The sequence below is a fragment of the Sorex fumeus genome, unplaced genomic scaffold, assembly GCF_029834395.1.
Source record: "Sorex fumeus unplaced genomic scaffold, SorFum_2.1 ptg000131l, whole genome shotgun sequence".
NCBI lineage: Eukaryota > Metazoa > Chordata > Mammalia > Eulipotyphla > Soricidae > Sorex > Sorex fumeus.
Genome location: NW_026606188.1, coordinates 39609417 through 39630164, shown reverse-complemented (window position 1 = coordinate 39630164; position 20748 = coordinate 39609417). Strand labels below are relative to the sequence as shown.

The 20748-nt window shown below is 49.9% G+C and overlaps 1 protein-coding gene across 1 annotated transcript in view; it reads right to left on the bottom strand.

Annotated features, from left to right (window-relative positions):
• Window positions 1–1789: 1789 nt before the first annotated feature.
• Window positions 1790–20748, bottom strand: part of ELAPOR1 (endosome-lysosome associated apoptosis and autophagy regulator 1) — an 89270-nt gene continuing 70311 nt past the window's right edge. The window contains exons 12-22 of the mRNA XM_056139052.1: window positions 14466–14571; window positions 14078–14215; window positions 12703–12966; window positions 11376–11549; window positions 9769–9949; window positions 9427–9523; window positions 8645–8746; window positions 5705–5831; window positions 5439–5617; window positions 4069–4234; window positions 1790–2118 (exon numbers count right to left, since the gene is read on the bottom strand). Coding sequence (XP_055995027.1) covers window positions 2050–2118; window positions 4069–4234; window positions 5439–5617; window positions 5705–5831; window positions 8645–8746; window positions 9427–9523; window positions 9769–9949; window positions 11376–11549; window positions 12703–12966; window positions 14078–14215; window positions 14466–14571 — 1603 coding nt within the window. The 3' untranslated portion in view covers window positions 1790–2049. The remainder of the gene's footprint in view (window positions 2119–4068; window positions 4235–5438; window positions 5618–5704; window positions 5832–8644; window positions 8747–9426; window positions 9524–9768; window positions 9950–11375; window positions 11550–12702; window positions 12967–14077; window positions 14216–14465; window positions 14572–20748) is intronic.

Sequence of the window (20748 nt, the reverse complement as noted above, 5' to 3'; positions counted from 1 at the left end):
GGTGCTCAGGGGACAATCCTGGCAGTATATAACTGTATAGCACTATATAACGCTGGGAACCGTTATATAGTGCTAGGTTCTGAATACGTGCTGCAGCTGCAGGCTCAGACTTAATCTTTGCACTACCTCACTGGCTCTACAATCTAACTTTTTCAGTTATCACCACAGTCCTCAGAAAGTTTAGAATAAGCAACCCTACCTCAGTTTCTCTAGCTGTTCAAAATTCATTTTTTACTCTGTGGGTTTTCTTTCTTATTTTCTTTTTGTTTGTTTGTTTTTGGGACACACTCAGTGGTGTTCAGGGCTTACTTCCACATCTGCACTCAGTGATCACTCCTGGAAGTGCTCAGGGGACCACATGTGGTGAAAGGGATTGAGCCTGGGCCTGCCATGTGCAAGGCAAGCACCCTACCCACTGTACTATTGCTCCCCGCCCAGGATCAGGAATTTCCTTCCTTCCTTCCTTCCTTCCTTCCTTCCTTCCTTCCTTCCTTCCTTCCTTCCTTCCTTCCTTCTTTCTTCCATTCTTTCATTTTTGGCAGGGGGTCCCGGTTTAGGCCACACCCGGCAGTGACCTGAGCTGCTCCCAATTCTGTGTTCAGTGGTGCTTCTGATCATTACTTAGGGACCATGTGGTGCTGGGAATCGAACCTGGGTAGGCCACATGGAAGCTTACTGCTTTGCTTCCAGCACTATCTCTCTGACCCAAAGAGGGGGAATGTTTCCTACTGACAGTGTTTGTCATCTCTGTGAGTAAGAGCAAACAGAATAAGATTAGAATATCCAGGTTTGGGGTTTACCTGGCTCTCTTCAGCGTCATCAGGAGATGATGGGGAGTTTGAAAAAAAAAAAGGGGGTCAAGGGGTTGGAGAGATAGTACAGTGGGTAGGGTGTTTGCCTTGCATGTGGCTGGGTTTGATCCTTGGCATCCCCTGTGGTCCTCTGAGCACTGCCTAGACTAATTTTTAAGTGAAGAGCCAGAAGTAATCCCAGAGCACAGCTGGGTGTGGCCTTAGAACAAATAAAAAAAAAGGGGTCAAGTGAGAATTGAGAGGCCAGAACTAGGGGCATTTTTTTCCTTCTCTTTGTTTTTGTGATTCTGAGGATCAAATCCACTAAAGACACATGCTCCACCTGGGCACTGTGCGCACTGCATGCTATCTTGATGAATTTTCTCCTTTAGTTCTTTTGTTTGTTGTCTTGGGGCCACACCCAGCTGTGATCAGGGCTCCTGGCTCTGTGCTCAGGGGTCATTCCTGGTGGTGATAGAGGACCAGATGTGGTGCTGAAGATGGAACCAGTCAACCACATGCACGGCAAGCCCCTTACCCCCTCAACTACCTCTGTGGCCTGAAATTTGTCCATTCGGTCTTCTAATGAAAATATGCATCACTTATGAAAAGGGAATAATGTAGTACCAAAGTAAGAACAACAAAAGACCTTTCCTTTATGCCCCTTTTCAAGCCATTCCTTGGCGAGGCCTCACTTACCTTGCTCTCAGCCTAGCTAGCGTTCACACCAAGTTTGAACTGGCTCTAGGGAGAGTTGAATCTAGGCTACCAGGGTCCACTGGAGAATGCCAGTGCCCTCCATCCCCAGCGTCTCTCTAAAGAGACGGTGGGCTGAGGGCCCGTGACCAAGAACACTCCTAGCTGGCCCTGCCCTTAAAACCAGAGGCAGGCGCAATGATGTCGATGCTTGAGTAGAGAATTTCCACTCCAGCGCAGTGATGAGGGAACACAGCTCCAGCATTTGCTCTGGGCCGTTTGAGACACAAGCCACTAGTGCAGGAGTCATATACATACAAAGTATGGGTATATTTGGCAGGTCTGAGGCAAGCAGAAAGAAGGTTTGGTATTCCATAAAAAAAAAAAAAAAGAAATATATATTGAAATAAAACCACAAAGATCGGAAATTCAATCTTCTTCTGATAAGGCCACAGTGAAGAGCTGCCCAGCACTGGGTGTTGCAGGAAGCTACCGCCCCGAGTGCCACAGGCTTGCAAGGTGACGGCCACAGGGAGGAGGCAGCGAGGCAGGGCAGTGCCTCTCACAGGTCCATGTCCGGGCCTCCCGAAGATGTCTTCAGTGGCACCGAGTCAAATCCGTCAGGGGTCCTCTGAAAGAGAGAGGGTGACAGGAGCTGGCCGTCGCACGGGGCCGAGGGTGGGAACAAAGGAGAGAAATGGAAAACAGGTGCTGGAAGGCCTACGCCCAGGGCTCTGTGGCACAGGTATACCTGAGGCCCTTTGTTCTTCCCCTCCAGTCAGAGAAGAAAAGTTTTCCACTTCCTGCTTTGCATCTTTGCTGAATTCTAGAAGTTCCAGGAAGACTCAAGGTTCTTGGGGTAAATTACTCTCCCATTGGTTAAATATGTGTGTGTGTGTATTTTATATACACATAATACACAGTTATATATCTATTTTATTATATTCATCATCCTGTTAATCGTCGATTGCCTCGAGCAGGCCCCAGTAACGTCTCTTTCATCCTAGCCCTGAGATTATATTCACGGCTCTTTAGGAGAATGAGACCCATCATTGTTACTGGTATTTGGCATATTTGGTAAGCCACGGGGAGTTTGCCAGACTCTGCCCTGTGGGCAGGCTACATTCGATAGCCTGCAAGTTTGTCCAAAGTAGGAATGAGATAATAAGATGTCATAAAGAAAAGTTCTGATAAGATGTCGCGCGGCCAGGATCTGGATTTTATAGTCTCTGAGTCTTCCCCGATAGAGACGGACCAAAATTTTATTATATATTATTGTTTATATGGGGCTGGAGCGATAGCACAGTGGTAGGGCATTTGCCTTGCGCGCAGGCAGCCCGGCCGAGCCGGGTTCGATTCCTCCACCCCTCTCGGAGAGCCCGGCAAGCTACCAAGAGTATCTCGCCTGTACGGCAAAGCCTGGCAAGCTACCTGTGACGTATTCAATGTGCCAAACACAGTAACAATGAGTTTCAAAATGGAGATGTTACTGGGCCTGCTCGAGCAAATCGATGAACAATGGGAGGACAGTGACAGACAGGACATTGTTTATATGTAAATATGTATATGTGTATATATGTATATATATTTATGTGTATATATATTTATGAGTGTGTATATATACATATATATATATACCCAAGGCCAAGATGTTGCCCTAGCATTCAGCACAAAGAGAATGAAATTCAGCAACTGAACACACATACCCACCCCTTCCTTCCCTCCCCATCCCTCCGCCTTTCCACCTCCCAGGCCATTCTGACTTTGATGAACCAGTTCAGAATAGAAATGGGGTGTAGGTGTGGGCCAAGCAGGCTATGGTTATTGTATGCCAGGGAAGCTGCTGGTCCCACACCCAGTGACCATGTTGTCTGTGCTGCATTTATGAGCTTCAGACTCCCTTGCCCGCCCACACAGAGCTGGCCCTGCCAGCTGGGAATTGCTCCAGAACAACAGGATCTTGGTAATGACTCAGCCGCACCCTCCAGCCCAAGGCCCGGGCCCAGGCAGACAGCTGGAAGACAGCACCCCACCCTGGTCAAAGGAGAGCCTGCCTGCTCTCTGGAGTGGATTCACAGGGCCAGAGTGATAGTACCGTGGGTAAGGCACTTGCCTTGCATGTGACCAACCCAAGCTCAATCCCCGGCATCCCATATGGTCCACTGTACCCACCAGAAGAGATTCCTGAGCATAGAACCTGGACTCAGGTTCTATGGAGCATTGCCGGGAGTGTGACCCAAAACCCAAGAAGAAAATAAAAAGAAGTGAATTCAAAAGGTCACCCCTGACCCTTCACCCCTGCTTCCATCCCTCCCTGCCCTAAGCAACCCCCTTGACCCCCTTGAAAAGCCACAATGGTGGTGACTGAGGGCTGGCTCAAGCCCATAGGCTGGAGAGCGGGTTGGGACAGGTACAGACGTGGGCCCAAGGGAGGCTGTATTATTTTGGAAATACCTAAGACTAAAGCCAGCATTTTCAGGGCGCAGGGACAGAGTAGAATGGTGGGTAGGGCAGTGGTCTCTGTACAGAGGTCAGGCCGCTCAGTGTCCCCGGACTGAGCCGTGTGGCCCAACTCCCCTACCTTAGAGGTGAATGACTTGATCTTCCCGAAAAGTGATCTCTTGCTGGTGAAGATGAGCTCGTCTTCCGCGTCCTCGCCTTCCATGATGGCACAGCTGTCGGCTGCGGGCAGGTCGCAGTCCTTGAGTGTAGCATTCATCACCAGCTTGGAGTACTTGTACTCTAGTCTGTGGCACGGGCAGGGGGAGGACAAGGCAGGTGGGCTATCAGTAGATACCCAGAGAAGCCACAAACAGCCCCGCATCCAGGCTAAGGGCCCAGAAGCATAGCAAAAAGCAAAACCAAAATCAAAACCAAAGGTCTCGGGCTGGGCACAGAGCTAGGGAATCTTGGGGCCCCCTTCAGTAATCTTTTGTCCTTTAGTCTTGCCATTTCTGAGACCTCAAAGCTTAATTTAAAAAAAAATGAAATTGGCAATACTAACACACAGGGCTCAACCTGTAAGAACATGTTAGTAATCCATTACACAAGGGCTTCAATGGCTACAGGGTGAGATACAACAATCTTCACACACTTTCTGCTAAGGAAACTTTTTGGGATCATATTTAGTAAATTATTCGTAAACAGCAATACAAAATACATGATCTAGGGCCTGCGATTGGGGCAGGCTTGGGTGATGGTTGGGAAAATTCGAAATAATGGTGGTGGGAAGGAGTAATGGTGGTGGGATTGGTGTTGGAATATTGAATGTAATAAATTGTTGTGAACAACTTTTTTTTTTTTTTTGCATTTTGGGTCTCACCCAGAGATGATCAGGGGTTCCTCCTGGCTCTGCACTCAGGAGTTACTCCTGGCAGTGCTCAGGGGACCATATGGGATGCTGGGAATTGAACTAAGGGTCGGCCGCGTGCAAGGCAAACACCCTACCCGCTGTGCTATGGCTCCAGCCCCTGTTGTGAACAACTTTATAAAAATTAAATTAAAAGAACAACAACTACAACAACACAACAACAAAAAAAAATTGAAATTGGGGCTGGAGAGAAAATGCAGGAAGTCAGGTGCTCACTTGGCTCCCCCAGACCTGCAGATGGGTCACAGCTGAGGGCTGCTTCTGAGCACAAAGCCACGGACAGCTCAGAGCTGCCTTGGGTGTGGCCCAGCCTTCTCCCACCCCACAATACCACTGCAATCACGAAAACATTCCTTTCTGTTACAAATAACAATAAATCAAGGCTACTCTTCCCTTTCCTCTTGACACAGCGATGCCACATGGCACCATCCCTGGGCAAAAGGCTGGCACAGGACAGGAGGCTTGAAAGTCCTCTGGCCAGGACAATGGAGTCCATGGCCAGTTCCCGAGAAGACCCCTGAGTTAACCCTCCTCCCACCCTGCCCAAACAGGTTCCCGGAAGCCAGCCTCCCATCACATACTTTTGGTTCTTTTTCCAAAAGTAACAAGTCAAGACAGTGAGCAGGATGGCAGTGCAGGTGCCCGCAGAGATGCCAACTTTCAGCCAGAAATCGATGGTTTTGCAGATGGTGACTCTCTGCTCGGGCAGTGAGATGCCTCCAGCACATTGCTTTGGTTCCCGCCACACATATGTCGTCTTCTGCGGGGGGCAGAAAAACAAAGGAATGAGAAACTCAATTGCCCTTTTACCACCTTCCCTTCTCCCTGCCCCCACGGGGACACCTACCTGGATACCGGCCACACAGCTGCTGACGATGGCGTGGTAGTCGGCCGCGGAGCAGAGCGGGCAGGCGGCCACGCTTTCCCACAGGAAGTGGAAGCTGCAGCCGTCACAGGTCCCATCGGAGCAGGCACTGGCAAAGTGGGAAGGAGACGTGAGCACTCATCCTTCCGGGAGCGGCGGGGGGGATCGGGAGGGAGCCCTGCCATTGCCGGTGCCATTTTCTCCTCGCCAATTAATTAAAAAAAAAAAAGTGACTTCATCTTTTCTAACAGCTGCATAGTATTCCATTGTGTAGATGTACCAAAGTTTCTTTAACCAGTCATCTGTTCTCGGGCACTCGGGTTTTTTCCAGATTTTGGCTATTGTAAACAGTGCAGCAATGATCATACGAGTGCAGATGTCATTTCTACTATACCTTTTTGCATCTCTGGGATATATTCCCAGAAGTGGTATTGCTGGGTCAAATGGGAGTTCAATTTCTAATTTTTTGAGAAATTTGCATACAAGTGGTTCTACATGGAAAGTATCATGCTAAGTGAAATGAGTCAGAAAGAGAGAGACAGACATAGAAAGATTGCACTCATTTGTGGAATATAAAGTTACAGAATGGGAAACTAACACCCAAGAATAGTAGAGATAAGTACCAGAAGGATCACTCTACAGCTTAGAAGTCAGACTCGCATACTGGGGGAAAAGGCAGCTCAGATAGAGAAGGGACCACCAAGTAAAGGGTGCCAGGAGGACCCACTCAGGACGGGAGATGTGGGCTGAAAGTAGACTATAGACCGAATGCGATGGCTACTTAATACCTCTATTGCAAACCACAACACCCCAAAGAGACAGAGACCAAGAGGGAATGCCTTGCCACAGAGGCAGGGTGGGGTGGAGGGGACGAGGTGGGGGTGGTGGGAGAGATGCTGGGATCACTGGTGATGGGATATGGGCACTGGTGGAGGTATGGGTACTCGATCATTGTATGACTGAAATGCAGCAAGAAAGTTTGTAAGCCTGTAACTGCAACTCATGATGATTCACTAAAAAATAAAAAAAAAATTACAGTGCTTGTCATTGCGACAGGCTGGGGGGAGGCCAGTGAACACAGGGACTGGTGCTAGAACACTGAACCCCAAATATGCATAACTTTGCAAATCATAGGGGGGAAAAAAAGAAAAGAAAAAAGATGGAGGGCTGGAGTGGTAGGGCGTTTGCCTTGCATGTGGCTGACCAGGTTCGATTCCCAGCATCCCATACGGTCCCCCGAGCACCACCAGGAGTGATTCCCGAGTGCAGAGCCAGGAGCAACCCTTGAGCATCGTCGGGTGTCACCCCAAAAAAAAGAAAAAATAAAAAAGGCCAAACTGTGGGCCCTACCAGGATCTTTGCAAATAACCCTTAATCCAGGATCGCTCTCCTGGTCCCCTGTTGGAAAGAGACCTTCTGGCCTCGATTGAGCTTTCCCAGAGAACTGCGTGGTGTCTGGGCCTGGTAGTCTCGCTGTCCAGCCCCCAAAGGTGTCTGTCCTCCCCAGGCCATGGGACCTTTGTCAGAAGCCAGTCTGCTGGAGCTTCCTTGGAGAGGGGTCAGGAGATGCCTTTGGGCCACAGTTGTCTGTTCGGTACTTCACTGTGATGCTCTCGATCACAGTGATTTGACATTGTGACTGCTGCTGTGTCGAGTTCTCCAGCCTGGCTCCTCATTCTCTCGAGCAGTTGTTTACTAGGATCCATCATTCCCAGACCTTCTTCCTCAAGAAACTGGAATGCCTCAAGATATTTTGGTGGGGTGGGGGGATGCTAGAGCAATCTTACACATGTTTGCCTTGCAGGCGACTGACCTAGGTTCCATCCCTGACATTCCATCTGGTGCCCTGAGCAACAACAGGAGTGATCCCTGAGCACAGAGCCGGGAGTAAGCTCTGAGCACTCTTGGGTGTGGCCCCCAAATGATTACAACAACAAAAAGATAATTGTTGGCATTATGTGAAAAAAAATTTTTTAAATGGGGTAGGGTAAAAAAATTTGATGTAGTCAAATTAATTTAGGACTTCTGGATTTAGTGTGTTCAGAGATTAAACTCAGAGCTGGGTATTTTAGTTATCAAGCAATTCCTAGGATCAATGAAATCTTTCCTCATTTGAATAATATAAGCACATATCAGATATCTTGAGAAGTCCTCAAGTGTCTCATGTAATTCTCACAATAATCCACTGAGGGATTGATTTTTTTTTTACCCCTGAACCACGCCCGGTCATTCTCAAGATTTACTCCTGGCTCTGCCCTTAGAAATTACTCTTGGTGGGGCTCGGAGGACCATGTGAGATGCCAGGGTTGGCCTTGTGCAAGGCAGGCACTCCTCCCCTCTGTACTATCTCTCCAGGCCCCGAAGGATTTGATTATCACTTCATTTTCTAGGTAAGATAAGGGGAAGGCTTAAGGAAGAAAAGAAATGCAGTTACAGTTACAGAGGATAAGATTCCCACCTGGTTTTCAACCTTAGCTGTTAGCCACTGTGCTCTGTACCTGTCCCCATAATGGCCTGGGAATCAGAGGAATCACTTTGCTCTTCCTTTGGCCTCATTCTTTTCTTTGGCGAGTGAGGTGGGTTTGGGTCACACCTGGTGACACTCAGGAGCTGGCTCAGCTCTATGCTCAGGAAGGACCCTTGGCAGTGCTCAGGGAACCATATATGAACTTGGGGATTTGAACCAGGGTCAGCGCGATGCCAGGCAAGCATCTTAACACCTATGAGATCTCTCTGGCCCTCTGCCTGGTTATTGCCACTTGAAGATAGGAGACAGGATTGTGGCCCATAGACCCTGAGAAGCCCCCATCCTACACCACCAGAGCCACAGACCATCCTCCTCTGCTCCTCCTTTCCTCGGTGATCTCCAGCTCTCGGGATGGAAGGAGCCCGAGGAAGGGAGACTTGGTTACATCCCATTACCTGGGTATCGACAGAATTCCAGGGGCTGGTTTCAGTGGGCTGCATCGAAGCCGGATGGTGGCCGACCTCCCAGAACTGCAGGATTGGGTCACGTCGCTGGATCTGCAGAGAAAGCCCACCATGGGGGGTGGGGGGGTGGGGGTGGGGACGAGGGGTCACGGTGTGCCACAAGGGAGCCACTGAGGCTGCCAGCACAAATTGGTTCCCTCACACAGGAAGACAATACATGGGCTTTAGACTGACACACTGGGGTGTGTGTGTGGGGGGGGGGAACGACAGGGGCCTGGACTTACACAGGGATGAGAGATGGGGAAATTGACCCAGAGAAAAGGACCAGCCAGAGCCTCCACAGTGGAAGGGAAGTCAGCCCGGGGACCCCACAGCTCTCTCTGCCTCCAGGGCTGGCATGCCCCCAATAGCACCCCCCCCCCCCAAAAAAAAAGCTGGGCTGAGGGCAACTACAGCCTTTCGCTGTCATTTCTGTTAGACCTCAGACTCATTCTGGTCTGGGGCAGGGAGAAAGGGATGTGACAGAAGCTGTGGGGGAGGAGGCTGGAGTGATAGCACAGCAGGAAGGGTGTTTGCCTCGTACATGACCGAACTGGGTTCGATCCCCGACATCCCAAGCACTGACAGGAGTGATTCCTGAGCATAGAGCCAGGAGTAACCCCTGAGCATTGCTGGGTGTGCGCTTCCCCCTCCACCCACCCCACCAAAAAAAGAAAAGAAACTGCAGGGGAGCCCCCAGTTTTTGTTGAGAGAGGCTGATCTCATGTCTCCACCTATAGAAGAAGATCACGTCTGGGATCCCCACGGAGTCCGGATGGAAGAGCTCGGCGGGGGACAGGATGCCATCAAAAGTCATATCTGTCGTCACTCCTGCCAACAGGTAGCTCCCAGTTAGTCCTCACTTCACCTCAGGTGAGGGAGCTCTTAGAACCTTTCACTGTCCCATCTCCCTGACCTGCAGTCACAGGAGAGGGTGAGCCAGAGGCCAAGGAGGGCCAAGAGGTCCCCAGGGGAGCCTGACCCAAAGGGATGGGACAGGAAACAGGTACGGGCTCCCCTGGTACCAAGGAGCTCCACCCTCTTCCTGGCATGCAGTGGGCAGTGGACTCACTCACCCAGAAGGCGGTCGGCGAGGCTGACTGGCTGTGAGGACACAGCGGCCTTGTAGCCTGTCACCTGCGGGGGGATGATGACAGCCTGGCAGATGAAGGCGCTGATGAACTTGGAGAAACCTGGCGTGCCCTCGGGCACCCGGAGGTCAGTGACATTGTCAGTACACACAGCCATTTTCTTACCCTGGGGGCAGGGGTGGGCAGGAAGTTGGGAGCAGTTAGAGAAATATCCCCTCAGCCCCACTGCCCCCAAAGGGGACCGAGAGCAGTGTTTTCACTTCTCTGTCAGCCTCCACGAAGGGATTCATCCCAGATCTAACTGCAAAGCAGACTAGTGGGGCGAGAAGACAGAATTACCGCCGGGGCACCCTCATTTCTGGAACACCGGCCCAGGGGTCCCCAGGTGTTTTATTTCCTTGAGTCAGTAGGAGGCGCTGTTGAGAAAAGCTGTTGTGGGGGTGCTGATGAGGAGATCTGGTCTACCTGCCTGCCCATTAAGGACCTCTTTTTTTTTTTTTTAAATCTTTGGTTCTGGCAAAGATAACCTGGTAATGCTCAGGGGTTACTCCTGGCTCTGCACTCAGGAATCACTCCTGGTGGTCAGGGGACCATATGGGCTGCCAGGGCTCGAACCTAGGTCAGCCGCATGCAAAGCAAATGCCCTATAGGAGATGACACATAACTGAAGTTTTCTGTTCTGTTTTGTTATTTTGTTTTTAGGGCATACCCCGCAGTGCTGGGGGCTATTTCCGGCTTAGTGCTAGGAGAGGGGGGTCATTCTTGGTGGTTCTGGGGGAGCCATTGGGTGCCAGGGATGGAAGCTGGGTCTCCTGCCTGCAAAGCCGTCTCTCCACTGCGGGATCCTGCGTGTCATCTCCAGAGACATGCATGTCCTTGCATGTTGCAGAAGACAGGAAGGAGCTGTGAGGGCCTTGGCGTCAAGGCCTGAACACCACATGGAGGAGGACTAAAGGTTCTGAATTCTCTGCATTTTGCTCTGCCCACTTGCCAGCTGCTAACTCTGGCTTCCTTGTGATGAAATCGCCCTGCAGATACTGGGCTGAGGAACTTTGGACTTCTGTCTTGAACTTTGGGACTCTAAGAATTTGCAAGGATGAGACAAGGCTGCTGGCTGCTGGTATGCCCCTAAGGTTCTCTGCTTAACTGATAAGGCCTGTCACGCTGTTTTGCTTTGTTGCATCAACAAATAAACATGGAGGTGAACCAAGACCCATTTCTTTTATCCATTTATTTTACTTTCTTTTACTGTTGTCTTAAAAACAAGTGGCACACCCCATGGTTACCAAAGAATGATGCTTGAAAGAAAACAACTTCCTCCCGGCTGATTCTCACTAGGCAGTTGGAAGGACTGAGGGTCAGGTAGGAATACATAAGAACCTTGTTTCCGAACACTTTTATTTTCCTTATATAAATGTTTGGAAATTATGACTAGGAAATTGTGATTTAGCTTTTGGGGAAAGAGGCATATGGGCGAACAATCATTTGTGACCCCTCTTAGGGTTTTTCTCCCTGTTCGACCATGTCTTTCTGGGCTCTGAGCTGCTGGGGTCCCCTGGCCATTTCCCTGTGGTGGGCACTGCGCCCCTCACCTGGTTCCCACAGAGACTGATGGTGAAGTGATGAAAATACTTCAGCCCTTTGGAAGTGAAGCTGGGCCCACCAGCCAGAGAGCTGGTGTTTTCCAGAGCCTGGAAGTTGTAGTCGAAGGTCCGGGAGGGAGTTTTGATGGAGAAGGTGCAGTCGTTGTAGCACAGAGAGTGGATCTGCGGGGAGAGGACCCCCAAGGCTGTGGCTCAGGCCAGGCGTCTCCCCTCCCAGCCTAGGAATGCCCTCTAACCCCCACACACCTGCCTGGCCCAGTTTGTGGGGTGGAAGAAGAGGAAGCACGAATTAGGGGGGGTGTGGGCCTTCAAAGAAGTAGGACAGAGTTCCCGAGCCACTGAACTCCAAAGGGGGCACCTGTTTCCCTTCCTGGCTCCATTTTGGGGTCACCCTTGAGCAGTAGCCTTTCAAAACTGCCATTCCCTGCCATGGTACAGGGTAGCAGAGAGAGCACCAGGGGAAGAAGGTTGCGGCAAAGGCACCCAAAAGAGGTGGCCAGGTGCTAAGTTTTGGTTCAGTGGCAGAGCACTTGCCCAGTGTATGGTGTGTGTGTGTGTGTGTGTGTGTGTGTGTGTGTGTGTGTGTGTCTGTCAGTCTGTCTGTCTGTGCATCCTACCCCTGGCACCGCTGGAAAATAAGTAGATGGACAGGATATAGGCCCCAAGAGATTGTCAGGGGTCTGTCTACTGCTGCATTTACAGCATAGCTAAACCAAGCCCCATTGGCAGTGGGTATAAGTCAGTCTTCCAGGCATGTGAACTCGGCTGGTGTGGCAGAACACACATTCACTTGACAGCATGAATGAGCACTAGACAGCTCCTGGCTGTTAGGCTGAGTCAGACAGTAGGTGGGGCTGCCGCAGTGCCCGCCTGCTGGGGGATAAGGGGCAATGCCGCCTAACTGCGGGCCGGTGGAGGAGGGCTGTGTCCCCGAAGGCAGCTCCTGCCCATGGTAGCAGGCTGCATCAAGTCTAAGTCTGAGCCACAGAATCCTCCCTCCTCCTCCACTTCCGCCTCTGCACTGAGGCCAAGTCACCCTCTGGGCCAGCCACTGATCATCAATCAGGCGGTCACCGATCACCTCTCCTGCCCTGAAGATGAAACTTGTCCACAACTGAGGCTAAAGCCCTGATGACCAACAGCTATGGCTAAGAACCCAGGTTGGCATCTCCAGGCCCTCTTCTTCTGGGAGCTTCTGAATGGGAGGGCTTGGGGCTGGGGGTGAAACCCTCAAAAACCCCACGGGGAACCCAGTGCCCTCAGCAGGGCTCCATTCAGAGGGTGCGTGTTGGGGTGCAGGGCACATGGCAAGCACCTTGTTGCTCTTGGTGCCTGGGCCACACGGCATGCAGGCCTGGGAGCCATAGGGTTGGTGGGCCTTCAGGATCGTGTTCGGGGGGCACGAGTGGCAGGTGCCTGACTCCCGGTCGATGTAGTAGCCAGCAGGACAAGAGGTGCAGGAGGAGCCCAAGTCAGAGGCCTCCAGGGCACAGGGACGGCAGTAAGATGCCACCCCGTTCATTACATTGGTGACGTTGATGGAGTAGATCTTGGCGACGTCGCTGGTGTACTTTCTGCCCTGCACACAAGGAGACAAGAGGAAAGGCGGGGGCCTGAGGCCTCTGAAAGTGATAAAGAGCCACTTCATCCCTCTCCCCCCTGCACCCCCCCTCCCCCCCACGCCGCTTGAGCCAAACTTTAAAGCATCCCATTCCTCTCACTTAACAGTAGCTCTTTATGTGCACGCTGGGTCATTTTAAACAATTTAAAAGGATGCAGAGAAATTATTTCGTGCCAGAGGGGAAATACGCATTGGGTTCTATTATATGGGAAAAGAAGGTTCTTTTCTTTGTAAAAGAAGAAGTTCACTTGTAGTGGAATCAAGAATGTAGAGAATATACTTCAGATGTTAAAGGGAATCTCCCTGGGAGGGATCATTATGAATGATTTTCTTTCCTCTTGCCTCTTTCTATGTTCCAAGTTTCTTGCAATAATCCTGCATGATCTTGAGTTAAGAAAACTGGAGTTTTGATACTATTTTATTATTATTATTATTATTATTATTATTATTATCTCTTTTTTTGTTTTGGTTTTGTTTGTTTGGGGGCCACACCTGGCAATGCTCAGGGGTTACTCCTGGCTCTGTACTCAGGAATTACTCCTGGCGGTGCTTGGGGGACCAGATGGGATGCCGGGAATTGAACCCTGGTTGGCTGCATGCAAGGCGAAGGCCTTACACGCTATACTATTTCTCTGGTCCCTATCTCATTTTGTTTGGATTTTGGGTTACTCCTGGAGGTGCCACTTGGCTACCTCTAGCTCTGTGCTCACTAGCTGTTCTGGGTGGTGCTGGGAATCAAACCCAGGATACCAGTCTGTACCAACTGAGGAGTTGGTTCTCCAGCCCCTGGAATTATTATCATTAGTTGAAGTAACAACTGGGCCATCAGGGCTGGCCAGGCACCAGCCACGTCCTAAGGCCAAGGACTTCCGGGCAGGGACATCCCTGGAGCAGCTCATCGTGACATCTTCCTGGAGGTCCTCTGACAAGCCTCGAAGGGTGCTCCTCCAAGGGCTGGGAAAGGCCGGGATCTGCCTGGCTGCTTCAAACTCTTCTAGCACTTGAATTCTGGATTTAGCTAACACGAGGAAGCCTCTCCTGCCTGGGATGTAGGTGCAGAGGGGCTTACTGTCTCATGAAAGGTGGTCCTCTGGAAGGCCCAGGTGAAGCTCATGGTCGCATTCTCCTCGATGATGTAGGTGTAGGACTGCTTGCCTTTGTTCCCTTTCCACGTTTCCACGGGAGTGTTGGTCCTGGAGTTCATACCCTGTGCCCCAGACAGGTGAGTGAGAAGGGCACATAGGCTGGGGGCCCTGGGAGCTGGAGGGGTTCATCATGGTGGAATAGACCCAGGTTGGGTTGCGAAGACCCCTGATATCAGTCTGGGCCCTCATTCTGTGACTTCGGGAAAAGCAGAGAGGGGCCTTTTGTGGGTGCACCCCAGGGGTAGATGGGGCCAGCCCTCCTGGTGGTCCTGGGGAGCCCCTGCATAGGCCAAGGAAGGCAGACAGACATACCACCATGAAGTAGAGCTCGCAGTTCACAGAGCATATGGTCTCAAAGACAAACGTGATCCTGGCCACCTCCTTATTCTCTGTATCTGCCATCACCGACTTTGGGGGTCTTTGTGGGCAGGGGAGGGGGGACAGAGATGAAAAGTCAGTTAGTGGTAGAGGCCAGTGGCAGTCCTGGGTCTGCTGGGATCCAGGATTAAGTTTCAAGCTATAGGAAACAGCACAGACTCAGTCCGATCCTGCCAGTCTAGCTTTGTGGCCTTGACTTAGCCCAATTGCAGGTTCCTACGCTATGTAAGACAGACGTGATGGCTATTTCAGATCTGCCCCTTGAGCTGCCGTGAGAGCCAAAGATAGAGTTGATGTGGACGTTGGCGCCAAGGAGGGAGCTCAATGACTGGAGCACAGACTTCGCATGTAGGAGCCCGGTTCCACCCCTAGGACTGTGTGGTCCCCTGAGTACCTCTAGGATGAACCCTGAATACAGAGCTGGGAGGAGCCCCTACATCCAGCCAGGTGTAGCCCCCTCCCAAATGATAATAATAATAGTACTAAATGTGGAAGTGCTTTGCTCCCTGCTATGCAGTCGCTCTGTGAGTGTATTCCCCGAGCAGCAGCACCCAGAACTTATTAGACATATGCCCCTCAGGCTCCACCCCAAATCCATTAAGTTAGAATTTCCAGGTTGGCTGGAGCAATAGGAGAGCCGGTATGGTGTTTGCCTTGCATGTGGCCGACCTGGGTACGATCCCCATCATCCCATAAGGTACCCTGAACACTACCATGAGTAATTCCTGAGTGAAGATCCAGGAGTAAGCCCTGAGCATCTACAGGTACAGCTCAAAGACCAGAAAAAAAAAAAAAAGATTTTCAGGTTAGGCTGGAGCCCTAGGACAGTGAGTAGGGAACTTGCCTTGTACACGGCCTACCCTGGTTTGATCCCCAGCACTCCATTCGGTTGGATACTAGAGTCCAGCCAGGATTGATTCCAGAGTGCAGAACCAGGAGTAAGCACTGAGCACAGCCAGGTGTGGCCCCCAAACAAAACAAACAAATATCCAAAAAAGAACCTGCAACTTAGGCAATGAGTGGGCACTATCTTCATCATAAGAGAGATTTTTCTACAGCAACCCCCAGCAACCCTCAGTCTGTGGCAATAGATTCTCTGCAAATTGAAAAGTGCCTTTTTGGAATATTAGCCATCCCCACTCCCCCAGGAGGGATTAAAAAAAAAAAAGCTTAAAGTTTGCTTACCTAGGGAGTATGGTGCCACCAACAGGTCAACCTGTACCTGCGGGGTGAGTGCATCAGAAGCCTGATGGTGCCTTCAGGCTTACTGACACCTCAAAATTGCTGCTTTGCCTTTGGCAAGACCTCAACAACTTGGGACCAAGTTCACCAAGAAATGAAATGGTCAAAAGTTAGATATGTGGAAGCCAGGCCCACAAACCACCTCCGGCTCAGCTATACAGGCTCATTTATTGGCCTTATTTCAGAGATCCATAAACAAATCTTGAAAGAGATCAAAAGCCACTTTAATGTTGGCTGAACGTATGGCTGAACAGACTTGGGAAAATTGGAGGGGAGAAGGTTGGTTTGGTGGCCCACCCAAGCAGAACCCCCAGCAGCCACTTGCTTCCATAATCCAAAATTGCCCCCATACCCTCGGCTTGACTCCACTATCTTAGAACAGACCTCACCAAGATATAATCTGTTGAAAATTCTGTACGCAGGTTTTGTGACTGAAATCTCCAGGCTTTCTTGGAGTTGAGGTGGGCTTCCTTCCGCCACTTCGAATACTCATGGAAGCACTGGCAGTCACCCCCACTAACCAACTCCAGTGCCATCCCGTAAACTCTACTACTGGCCTTGCTTCAGAGAACAATAAATAAATCTCGAAAGAGATCAAAAGTTGCAGTTAAACTCAAAACCGCGCATGGCTGAATAGACTGGGGTAAATTAGAAGGGGGCAGGTTGGCCTGTGCCCACCCAAGCAGAACTCCCGATAGTCACTTGCTTCCACAAGCCAAAATCACCACCATACTCCTGGCCTGACTCCACCGTCTCAGGATGGACCTCACCAAGATATAATCTGCTGAAAATTTTGGTATGTGGGTTTTGTGACTGAAATCCCCAGGCTTTCCTGGGGTCGGGATGGGATATCTCCCCCCACTTCCCTGTACTTCCGGAAGCTTTGGCAATTACATCTACACCCCAAAGCTGCCACCCAATTGAAAAGCTATTCCAGTCTTACCATCCTGATAAAAATACTGAATGCCAAGGCTGGAGCGATAGCACAGTGGGTAGGGCGTTTGCCTTGCACGCAGCCAACATGGCCACCCTAGGTTCGATTCCCAGCATCCTATATGGTCCCCTGAGCACCGCCAGGAGTAATTCCTGAGTGCATGAGCCAGGAGTAACCCCTGAGCATCGCCGGGTGTGACCCAAAAAGCCAAAAAAAAAATACTGAATGCCCTAAACAAACACCATAACCTCTTATACCTGCATTGCAAACCATTATGCATAAAAGGAAAAAGAGAGAGAGCAAGAAGGAAAGTGCTGCCCATAGAGGGAGGCTGGGGTAGGGAGTAGGGGTGGGGGATGGTGATAGGGAGACGGGGGACATTGGTGGTGGGAAATGTACACTGGTGAAGGGATGGGTGCTGGATCATTGTATGACTGAAACCCAATTATGAACAGCTGTGTAATGGTCTATCTCATGGATATCCAATTAAAAAAAATTTTAAAAATGTAATGTGGAAACACCCAATCAGAGAGAGAACAAAAGGGAATGCCCTGCCACAGAGGCAGGGTAGGATGGGGGTGGGGTGGGGGGTGGGAGGGATACTGGGATCCATGGTGGTGGGAAATGGGCACTGGTGGAGGGATGGGTATTTGATCATTGTATAATTGAAACCCAAGCACAAAAATTTGTAAGTCTACAACTGTACCTCATGATGTCTCACTAATAAAAATTTAAAAAGAAAAAAAGAAAAAAATGTAATGTGGAGTTCACGCCCAGTTCAATCAGCTTAATCAATGGCTGAATAAATAGCAGTACTCCTACATTAAAAAAAAAAGTTTGCTTACCTGGCTAACCAAGGATTTATCTGCACAGTTTTAAAAAATGTAAATTAAGGAGACAAGGAAAATCATTTTATCTTTTTCAAATTTTGGGTCACATCGTATGTGGTGCTGGGGACAGACCCCAGGTTGGCCACATAAGAGGCTAGTGCCTTACTCACTGTACTGTCTGGGAATATTTTTTAAATTAACTTTTAAAAAAAATTAAGTTTTTTTATTTGTTTTTGAGACACACCTGCTTCTGCTCAGGGCTTACTTCTGGCTCTGGACCTACTTCCATATCAGTGCTCACGGGGTTCTCCAGTGGTGGTTGGGGAATCAGGTGGTTCTCGGGATGGAATCCAGGCCTCCTGCATGCAAAACGTGAGCTCCAGCCCACTAAGCTCTCTTTTGGGCTCGGTGAGAAACCTTTTATTTATTTACTTATTTTGCTTTTTGGGTCACACCCAGCAATGCACAGGTGTTACTCCTGGCTCTGCACTCAGGAATTACTCCTGGCAGTGCTCAGGGGACCATACAGATGGGATGCTGGGAAATGAACCCAGGTCGACTGCGTGCAAGGCAAATGCCCTACCCACTGTGCTATTGCTCCAGCCCTCTGTGAGAAAGCTTTTATTTATTATTATTTTTTAAATTTTTATTAGTGAAACACCATGAGGTACAGTTGTAGACTTACAAATTTTTGTGCTTGGGTTTCAGTTTTACAATGATCGAGTACCCATCCCTCCACCAGTGCCCATTCTCCATCACCACTGATACCAGTATCCCTCCACCCCCCAACACCCCATCCCACCCTGCCTCTGTGGCAGGGCATTCCCTTTTGTTCTCTCCATGAGAAAGCTTTTAAATGAGAGGATGGAGAAGTCAAATTGGCAAGAAAAAAAAAAACATTCCATGTTTTCCTATTATTTTGCTGGGAAGGGCATTTCCCAGTGGATTGGGGGCCACCAGGGTCATATCTGGCAGTATCTGGGGGACCATGTGGTACATGGGATTGAATCTGGGGCCTCACATACTAGTCTATCTCCTTGGCCCCAGCTCCCCCTTATCTTTTTTGTTCTTTGGGCCACCCCTGGTGGTGGTGATGGCAGATGGCAGGCATGCTCCCAGTTTACTGTTCAAGAGGACAGCTCCTGGCAGTGCAGGGCGTCATGGGGTACAAGAATCAAGTCCCAGCCTCCCGTATTCGAAGCACATGCTCAGCCAGTAGAGATCTTGTTCCCCCACCCCCATCTCATTCCCCTTCATCCTAAGAGCACATATGAGCAGATGTGCTTTCTGGGCTTTGGAAATCCAATTATGACTTCTTTCATGTGTTCACTCCAAGTCAGCACCTGTCTATACAACCTGCCAACCAAGTGGGCTGGAAAAAAAATCAGCGCAACCTGCCTCAGTCCAAATCACAAACTGTCATTTCCATTTTTTCCCAGATGATAAATAAAGCCTGAAACCATAGGGACAAGGTGACTTTCCCAAGTACACTCAGTAAAAGGCACGTTCAGCACCTTTCCACCACACCACACTGTCTGCAGTGACGTTTTTGTTTGTTTGGATTTTGCTTTTGGGTCACACCTTTATGCTGCTCAGGGCTTATATTTTTGGCCCTGACATCAGGGATCACTCCTGGTGGGGTCCAGGAAACCATATGGGGTGCCAGCGATTGATCCTGGGTTGGGCATATGCAAGGCAAGTACCTTATCTGCAGCACTCTCTCTCCAGCCCCATTGGTTTGGGGACTTCAGCCAGCAGTGCTCAGGGAACATTATGCAGTGCGGGATTTGAACCAGGGCTGTGGCCACAGCTTCATGCTGGGTAAGTGTCTCAACCACCACACTATCTCTCTGACCCACCCACAGTGGTTCTGAAAAGTCAAAACAAACGGTTTGTTGTCTCAGGTCTTCCTGGGATAAGGGGATAAATACGACCGTAAAATTGATCCAAATCAACTTGCCCAAAATAAAGACAGTCCATCAAAGGACACTTTTGACCTTCTCTCTTATTTTAAAGTGATGCGTCTTGGTGTTATATCTTGGTGTCTCGAGAGGTAGTACAGAGGGTAGTCATATCTTGGTGTCCATCTTGGCACCTTGAGAGGTAGTACAGAGGGTAGGGTGTTGGCCTTGCACGTGCCAGACATGGGTTCAATCCTCCACACCACATATAGTCCCCTGAGCACAGCCAGGAGTGATCCCTGAGTGCAGAGCCAGAAGTAACCCTTGAGCACCACCAGGAATGTCCTCCAAACAACAATAACAATAACAACAACAACAAAAACACAAAAGAAAAGTTATGTGTCTTGATTCTACAAAGATGCCATTAAGATGAAATCATAGAGAAATGTTTCATGCAAAACACCGGAGAGATCGTATTCGAGGCTATATTAGATCCTAAGGGATAAAGCGTTGCTGTAAAGTCACATGGGCTACTTTCAGCAATTGGACAGTTCCAATGGTTCACCACAGGGTGAGAGGTACCCCTTGGACCTCCTCTTCAGTCAAGGAGCCTGTGCCTGGCTCAGAGAATGGAGAAGTAGGGCGGAGGGGGTCCTGAGCCAGCTTCAAGCCAGACCTGTGGCAGAGTCTCTTGACCCTCCCATTTTGTTTCAGGGCCACACCCAGCAGTGCTTGGGGGCCACACCTAGCTCTGTGCTTGGGTCCCGGCCTGGCAGTGCTCAGGGAACTAGATGCATTGTTGAGACTTGAATCAGGGGTGGGGTTGGCAGACTCACTAGGGAAGAGCCTTGAACCTTTGTACCCTCTCTCTGGCCCTTTGGGCCCTCTTTACTCGATGTGCCAAAAACAGTAACAATGACGGTTCTCATTCCCCTGACCATGAAAGAACCCCCAGTACGCCATCGGGCTACACTAGCATGTGAGAGGGACAGGTGTAGACATTACTGGTGCCTGCTCAAGCAAATTGATGAACAACAGAATGATAGTGATACAATGATATATATATATATATATATATATATATATATATATATAGCTTTTTTGGGTCACACCCAGCCATGCACAGGGGTTACTCCTGGTTCTGCACTCAGGAATTCCACCTGGTGGTGCTCAGGGAACCATACAGGATGCTGGGAATCAAACCCGGGTCGGCCATGTGCAAGGCAAATGCCCTACCCACTGTGCTATCGCTCCAGCCCCTCTTTTTTATAGTTTTGATGCTGAAATTTTGTTTGTTACTCAAGGCTTAC